This window comes from Oryza glaberrima, chromosome 6 (genome assembly GCF_000147395.1).
Source record: "Oryza glaberrima chromosome 6, OglaRS2, whole genome shotgun sequence".
NCBI lineage: Eukaryota > Viridiplantae > Streptophyta > Magnoliopsida > Poales > Poaceae > Oryza > Oryza glaberrima.
The window spans coordinates 24,454,423-24,463,428 of record NC_068331.1 but is presented as its reverse complement, the minus strand read 5'-3'; the positions used below and the strand labels follow the sequence as shown (position 1 = coordinate 24,463,428).

Sequence of the window (9,006 nt, the reverse complement as noted above, 5' to 3'; positions counted from 1 at the left end):
GTGGTACCTAGCGCAGCGGTATCATCTGGTACCAAACAAGTTATCTTCTTCTTCCTCTCGCTAACACGTTGTATCCCAATTAGCCGTTGATCCCTAGGCATGAAATGAAAGCAACAACCAAAAAAGAAAGATTGTGAATAGATGCAGGCAACAAATCCATACTCTCATCTTCCTCCTTCTCGTGGACATCTAGCCCCATGCAGCCTCTGCTGCTGCTGCACTCCTATCGGCTTCTCGAGGATGGTGCTGATGGCCAGCTCAAATAGGGTGTTACGATCGACATGGCAGGGGAACGGCTCTGGGTGGCTAGTGGCTCGTGGGTGCATAGAGGGGGACACGGAGGGATCAGTGTGCGCGTAGTGGGTGGTGGATGACGTTGTGTAGACGATGAGTCAAGATGAGGCGTGGGGCGTTAGGTGATCATTAGTCTATATGGTATTCCGTTTTATAGATTTTCTGTTAAAAATAAGGAATATTAGAAGTAGAGTATAGGGTCCATATAGAAATACAATTAGGAAATACCTGAATTTCGCAATTAAAAATAAGGAATATTAGAAGTAGAGTATATAGTCCATATAGAAATACAATTAGAAAATAACTGAAATTCGGAATTAAAAATAAGGAATATTAGAGGTACAGTATAGAGTCCATATAGAAATACAATTAGGAAATAACTGAAATTCAGAATTAAAAATAAGGAATATTAGAAGTAGAGTATAGAGTCCATATAGAAATACAATTAGGAAATAATAGAAATTTGGAATTAAAAATAAGGAATATTAGAAGTAGAGTATAGAGTCCATATAGAAATATAATTAAGAAAAAAATAGAAATTCGGAATTAAAAAAATAAGGAATATTAGAAGTAAAGTATAGAGTTTATATAGGAATTTAAAATTAACCTAAACTTTGGAATAAACATAATAAAATTAAAGTAGAGTTTAGAGTCCGTATAAAAATACAATTTACAAATGGAAGAATAGCCTAGAGTCTATATAGAAATGCATTTTACAGATAATGAAAATTCAGAATTAAAAAAAAAGAAATATTGAAAGACGAGTCTAGAGTCCATATGGAAATATAATTTACAAATAACTAAAATTTGATATTAAAAATAATTAATAACTAACACGTATATATAATACAGTATAAATATTACACATTAGTAGTTTCGTAAAGTTAGTACAAAATTTAAAATTATATTATCATTTTAATATATTTGAATAATACATTAAGAAAGCATATATGCTATTACTTAAGAGAAAATATGATGATGCTAGCCGCGCAATCTGCGCGGACCTCCATGCTAGTTAATTTTGATATACTAAGATTTCTATTAGGAATGTTGCTGAGGAAAATAAAGTCAGCTCTGTTTGGACAACTAGGAGATAGAATAGAAAACACATTCCTAAGATACAGATGCACAACTCTGTCATCTTGGGGCTCTACATGGCAATTAGTATCTCTTTCATCATCAAGCAATCATAGGGATAAATGGGTTTTTAATTTTTCACCGAGACAATGCCATTGCTTCATACAAGACAATATATAGCCGCGAGCAGTACGTCGCCGGCCACGTGTGCCGCGCGGTGGCCGGACTAGCTGCATGCGTTACCAGTCAGGAGATTGTACTGGAGGAGGTGCAGTTGTTTCGATCTGATCGTCATCTAGAAAGGGATGGCGAAGGTGTAGTGTGTCTTGCGGTGGCTTAAGACTGAGGATGGTTTGGATTCACATGGTTTATGTTTTGTATCTCTTGTTCAATTCTCGATTTGTTTCTACTGGGGTAGGTGAGGGGAATAAACAAGACTTTGTGAGACATCTAAATTGGACTCTACTGTATTTATTAATTTTGATCTACCAAGATTTTTTTCTAGGAATGCTGGTGAGGAAAATAAATACACCTTTTATCTGAATAAAAGAGAGAGATAATAGAAGGACATTCCTAAGATAGATATGATCATCTTCATCAATCGATCAATTGCAAACTAGATGCACATCCGTGTGCCTAATTTGGCGACTTTCTTTCTCATCTTGGCCGCCGGCGATGGCTGCGGCGACGCATGTGATGGCCATGCGATGTTGGAGAAGACACCATTGGGGAAGAAGGTTGTCATGACAACATCATGGGCTATCAACACCGACTTTTCTGGTTATGGCACAACTGTTGCGGTGGCGAGCTCAGTCGTCACCGGTGCCGGTGCCGGTGTAGCTACGGCAGAGGCAGCGGATATGTATGACACTGGGAAAATCAAAGAATTTGGCTCTAGTGACGGTGCCGGTGCAGATACTAAATAAAAAAGGCACCATTTTTATGCAACTTTGAGCTCTCATGTTATTATTGTAGAACAAAAGAACTCACACACAACAATAGATAACACATTAATTCATGTCAACATAATTAATGTGTGAAACACACAACATGATTGGGGAGTTCTAAACAAGACCAAAGTATGGGTAACACATTTTAAATTCATGGTAAACAATTAACACGGAAAAGTGTCTAATTGACCAGAATAGGTTTCAATAGTTTTTGTTCAATCATAAGAAACTAGATAAACATGTTTGCTAAATTACATAATAGCACAGGTAAATTAAACCAGCGTCATTACAAGATGAATACAAACAACTTAGTAAATTGACTTATACATAGCACGTCAACTGAAGCTGGTGCTTTCTCTGAATCATCGTCTTCATTCGTAATTGGATGATGGTTCGTTGAGGTCAAAGTCAAACACTATCGGCCTCTCATTCCCAGCAGCACCTTGGGTCAACGAGGATGCGACATCGGTGGCAGCCTGAGCCGACGAGGAGGGAACGTCGATGGCAGCCTGAGCCGATGAGGAGGGGACGTTGATGACAGCCTGAACCGACGAGGAACAGACGTCGACAGCGGCTTGAGCTGACAACGATGCGACGTCAACGGCTGCCTGAGCCGATGAGGATGCATCATCAGCAGCTACAGACGACGAGGTGTCAACGTCGAGAAGCGTTGACATCGAGCTCAGCAGCACGGGCTCGCCCTGCTCACCGTCGGGCACATCAGCGAAGAAGATGTTTGGATCAAAGTCCAGAGCCTCGTGGACGGCGTAGTTTGTCGGCACACCGCCAGGAGGGATCACCACCTGGAAGAAGGAATCGCTAGCCGGCGGCGGCGGCGGCGGCGCATGCGATGGCCCTGCAGTGTAGGAGAAGATACCGTTGGGGAAGAGAGTTGCAATGACAACTTCATGGGCTGTCAGAATCCGCTTTTCTGGTAAACGCGTAGCTGCTGCGGTTGCAAGTTCAGGCGTCATCGGAGCCGGTGGCCGTGCAACTACAGTAGAGGTGGTGAGTGTTGATGACACCGAGGAAATCACAGCATTTGGTTCCAGTGACTGTGAAGGTCATGATACTAGATAAAAAGGGCACCATTTTTATACAACTTTAAGCTCTCAGGTGATTATTCTTGATGATAAAAAAACTCACACACAACAATAAATAACACATTAGTTCATCTCAACAAAATTAATGTGTGAAACACACAACATGATTGGGGTGTTCTAAACAAGAAAAAAGTATGGGTAAAACACATTATAAGTTCATAGTAAACAATTAACATAGAAAAGTGTCTAATTGACCAGAATAGGTTTAATATTTTTTGTTCGATCATAAGAAACTAGATAAACATGTTTGCTAAATTACATGATAACACAGGTAAATTAAACCAACGTCATTACAAGATGGATACAAATGACTTAGTAAATTGATGGATACATAGAAGATCAAACAAAGCTGGTGCTTTCTCTGAATCATCGTCTTCATTCGTAAGTGGATGCTGGTTCGTTGAGGTCGAAGTCAAACACTATCGGCCTCTCATTCCCAGCAGCGCCTTGGGTCGACGAGGATGCGACATCGGCGGCAGCCTGAGCCGACGAGGAGGGAACATCGATGGCAGCCTGAGCCGATAAGGAGGGGACGTCGATGACAGCCTGAACCGACGAGGAAGGGACGTCGACAGCAGCCTGAGCTGACGATGGTGCAATGTCAACGGCTGCCTAAGCCGACGAGGGTGCATCATCGGCAGCTAGAGACGACGAGGTGTGAACGTCGAGGAGCGTCGACGTCGAGCTCAGTAGCACGGGCTCGTCCTGCTCACCGTCGGGCACATCGGCAAAGAAGATGTTCGGATCAAAGTCCGGAGCCTCGTGGACGGCATAGTTTGTCGGCACACCGCTAGGAGGGATCACCACCTGGAAGAAGGAATCGCTAGCCGCCGGCGGTGGCGGTGGCGCATGCGATGGCGATGTAGGAGAAGACACCGTTGGGGAAGAGAGTTGCCATGACAACTTCATGGGCTGTCAGAACCAGCTTTTCCAGTAAAGTCGTAGCTGCTGCGGTTGCGAGCTCAAGTGTCGCCGGAACCGGTGGCGGTGCAGCTGCGCCAGAGGCAGCGAGTGTAGAAGGCACCGGCGAAATCACAACATTTGGCTGCATTAACGGTGTAGTTGCTGGTGCTGATGCAGATGCAGGCACCGATGCCGGATCTGCAGCAGGTGTGGGTGCCGACGGCGATGGAGTACCCACGGTCACCGCAGTCGGAATGCGTCCGCGTCCACTCCCGCGCCCATTCTAAACTCCACGGCCACGACTAGCAAAGGTTGCCTCAGCAACACGCCCGCGTCCGCGTTCCGGTCCACCGCTTCCGGAGAGGGTTGAGGCTGTTTGGAGCTTCCTCTACTTAGGTACAGGTGCAGCAGCTGCGGCTGCAGCTGCAGGCGGCGGCATCGGGACCAGGATCGCTTCAGGTGCCGCCGTCAGCGGTGCAACCGCCGGTGCAGCAGCAGAGGCGCCTGGCGAGAGTGTGGATGACCCCGGCAAAATAGTGGCATTCGGCTCCATTGTTGGTGCTGATGCAGGCACCGGCACTAGAGCTGCAGAAGGTGGCGGTGGAGCACCCGCGGTCACCACCGCCCGAGTAAGTCCGCATCCGCGCCCACGCCCACGGTTTCCACCCGCAACGGTGGTCGTGCAGCTACGGTAGAGGTGGTGAGTGTTGATGATACCAGGGAAATCACAGCATTTGGTTCCAGTGACTGTGAAGGTGATGATACTAGATAAAAAGGGAACCATTTTGTACAACTTTGAGCTCTCAGGTGATTATTCTTGATGATAAACAAACTCACACACAACAATAAATAATTTGGTCGTTAACAATAACACATTAGTTCATCTCAACATAATTAATGTGTGAAACACACAACATGATTGGGGTATTCTAAACAAGACCAAAAGTATGGGTATAACACATTATAAATTCATGCTAAACAATTAACACAGAAAAGTGTCTAATTGACCAGAATAGGTTTCAATAGTTTTTGTTTGATCATAAGAAACTAGATAAACATGTTTGCTAAATTACATGATAACACAGGTAAATTAAACCAACATCATTACAAGATGGATACAATTGACTTAGTAAATTATCGGATACATTGCAGATCACCCGAAGCTGGTGCTTTCTTTGAATCATCGTCTTCATTCGAAATTGGATGCTGGTTCGTTGAGGTCGAAGACGAACACTATTGGCCTCTCATTCCCAGCAGCACATTGGGTCGACAAGGATGCAACATCGGTGGCAGCCTGAGCCGACGAGGCGGGAACGTCAATGGCAGCCTGAGCCGATGAGGAGGGGACGTCGACGACAGCCAGAACCGATGAGGAAGGGACGTCGATGGCAGCCTGAGCTGACGATGATGCGACGTCAACGGCTGCTTGAGCCGACGAGGCTGCATCGTCGGCAACCAGAGTCAATGAGTTGTCAACGTCAAGGAGCGTCGATGTCGAGCTCAGCAACACGGGCTCGTCCTGCTCACCGTCGGGCACATCGGCGAAGAAGACGTTTGGGTCAAAGTCCGGAGCCTCATGTATGGCGTAGTTTGTCGGCACACCGCCGGGAGGGATCACCTCCTGGAAGAAGGAACCGCTAGCCACCGGCGGTGGCGGTGGTGGCGGTGGCGGCGCATGTGATGACCCGGCGGTGTAGGAGAAGACACCGTTGGGGAAGAGTGTTGCCATGACAACGTCATGGGCTGTCAGCACCGGCTTTTCCGGTAAAGGCGCCGCTGCTACGGTTGTGAGCTCAGGTATCGCCGGCACCGGTGGCCATGCAGCTATGCCAGAGGCAGCAAGTGTGGGCGGCACCGGTGAAATCACAACATTTGACTGTATTAACGGTGCAGTTGCTGATGCTGGTGCAGGTGTGGGCGCCGACGGCGATGGAGTACCCACGGTCACCTCAGTCGGAATGCGTCCGCGTCCGCGCCTGCGCCCACTCCAAACTCCACGGCCGCGACCGGCAAAGGTTGCCTCGGCAACACGCCTACGTCCTCGTCTCGGTCCACCGCTTCCGGAGAGGGTTGAGGCTGTCAGGAGCTTCCTCTTCTTGGGTACAGGTGCAGCAGCTGCGGCTGTGGCTGCAGGCGGCGGCACGGGCACCTGCACCGGCACCGGAGATGCATCAGATAACGTCGGCGCTGGCACCGGAGCTGCATCAGATGACGGCGGCACGGGCACCTGCACAATCACCGGAGATGCATCAGATAACAGCGTCGCTGGCACAGGAGCTGCATCAGATGACGACGGAGGCGCTGCCACCTGCACCGTCACCGGAGACACATCAGACGAAGGCGGCGGCGCAGGCAGCAACAGGAGAGGAGCAGGAGCAGGAGCCTCGCTCGCCTCCGCCTCTGCCGCCGCCGCCCCACGTTCCTCCACCACACGCTCGCGGCGAGCTCGAGCTCGGTCGAAGAACGCTAGCATGGACCGCATCTCCGCCGAAAGCGGCGACGGCGCCTGCGCGGGATCGCCGAAGTTGGTCGCCGCCGCCTCCCCGCGCAGCACCCGCGCCGCCGCGTCGTACGCCCACGCCCCCTGCTCCGCCGTGTCGAACGTCCCCAGCCACAGCCGCCCGGCCCCCGTCGGGTTGTGGATCTCGGCGACATACCTCGTCCCAAACCTCACCCTCACCCCACGATACTTCGTCTCCGGGTCAATCTCCTCCCACTCCTCCGCCGCTGCCTGACGACGCCAGCGCCGCCGCTCCACGGCGGGGACGACGCGAACCTCGCCCTCCACCAACGGCGAAACCAAAACCTCCGCCGACGCCGACGACGACACCACCTGATCCCCCTCCATGACGGGCACAATCACGAGCTCCAACCCGGAACCGGCCCTCAACCTCTCCCTCTCCCCGGGCGACAGCAGAAACCCGCCGCCGCCGCCCGCGGCGGCGGCGCGGCGGTACTCGTTCCCCCGTACCTGCACGGCGAGGCGCGCCGACTGCTGGGAGTACTCCACCAGCAAGCCTTTCATCGCCTCCGCTACTCTCTCCTCCGGATCCATTCCTGCGACCTACTCGATCGAGACTCGTGAGAGATTGTGTGGAGAGAGAGGAAGAAGAGATCGATGGCGATGGAGATCGATGGATGGCGAAATGGGGGTGGCGGCGTGTGGGATTTAAGGAGGAGGAGAAGGAGGAGGGGGGGGGGGGGGAGCGTGTCCGGGCGTCGTCGCGGCGTCTTCAAGCCGAGAGCTAGGTCACGCTGGGGTTGCCTTTGCTGCCGTCGTCGCGGCGTCTTCAAGCCGTTGTGACGCACGCGGGCGGATGCGGACAGCTAGCGTGGGCTGTGCTTGCATGGCTGCATGCGTCAACCAGTGGGCTCGATCCTCTGGTTTAGGGAAGGAACTTGAGGGGATGCGGTTGGTTCGATCTGGACCGTTGATCGTGAAAGGGACGATGAGCGGTGGTTAGCGGTGATGTTTTGGGTTGCCGTTTTAGCTTTTTTTTTTTCTTTTTCTTTTTCTTTTTCTTTTTCTTTTTTGTGCGGGGAATATGTGCTTAGCCGGAAGCGTGAGGGTTTGCGGGGAATATCTCCTATCTTAATCTTCCTATCTAGCCAGCAGAAGGTTGTCAGGGCAGGTAATTAATGTGGTGGGGTTGTTAATGTGTTGCTAAACATGGACGTGCTGCAGTAATTAGCTGCCTAGATCAGCAAGGTTTGAAGGTTTGGCTTTGATGGATCAGGGCAGTACCGTTGATCGGATTGAGAACATAGTTTTCTTGTTTCCTTTTCTTTATGACTTATCGATATGCTTCCTCCTTATAAAGGATAATCAATTTCTAGCTATGAACATGGACAAGCATTTGTCCAAAGTTCATATATAGCTGGGAATTGATTTTTTTTCAAATGGAGGGTGTAGGCTGATGACTTGTATGTTTCTTTTTTTTTTCTTTGTCCGAATTGCAATAGTGTTGAGAAAATTTGGGCAATGTGAACTAGGTGATGTATAAGTTGATTAATTCATGATCAAATAACGTCATAGTCGTGTTATAATGTTGTGTGTGTTCCATATAATCGATGTCGATTTATGCGTGTGGCACTATTAAATTATGTCCGTATACGACATCGATTCCTCATGCGTTTACTAGGTTTAAACACAATATTCTATGCCATCATCCTCTTCTCTTGCCACCTCCGGTGTTCCCCTTTCGTCCTACATTTATCCCCCTTTATAAATTTATTTCTAACCTATAAGAATCATCCTAGAAAAAGTTCATTTGGGGCCCCTTTGAAACGCAGGATAGGAAAAACATAGGAATAGGAAAAACGTAGGAATTGGAGTGGCATATTTTCCTAATCCTACAGGAATGGAAAACACAAGAAATATGAAGAGGGTCCCTTTGATAGCACCATAGGAAACAAACAAAGTAAAGTATAGTTTCCAAGAGGTTGAACCTCTTGCTTATTTTTCTATGAAATTGAGCTATAGGAATGCAATCCTAAGGAAAATTTCCTATACTTTCCTATGAATCAAAGGGTTTCATAGGAAAAAATCCTTAGGAAATTAAATCCTCCAAAATTCCTATGACAATCCTCCAATTTAAAGGGGCCCTTATATCTCATTACACCTACCGTCGGCTGCAAACCGAGGAATTTTGCTTTGATACCCCTTACCTATCTATACA

General features: G+C 48.4%; 1 protein-coding gene across 1 annotated transcript; it reads right to left on the bottom strand.

The window, feature by feature from the left end:
• Nucleotides 1–2,692: 2,692 nt before the first annotated feature.
• On the bottom strand, nucleotides 2,693–7,382 carry LOC127777035 (flocculation protein FLO11-like). Its single transcript, XM_052303545.1, is given in 3 exon segments — nucleotides 2,693–3,293; nucleotides 4,396–5,091; nucleotides 5,560–7,382. Coding segments are annotated over 3 exon segments (3,120 nt in total).
• Nucleotides 7,383–9,006: the final 1,624 nt, after the last annotated feature.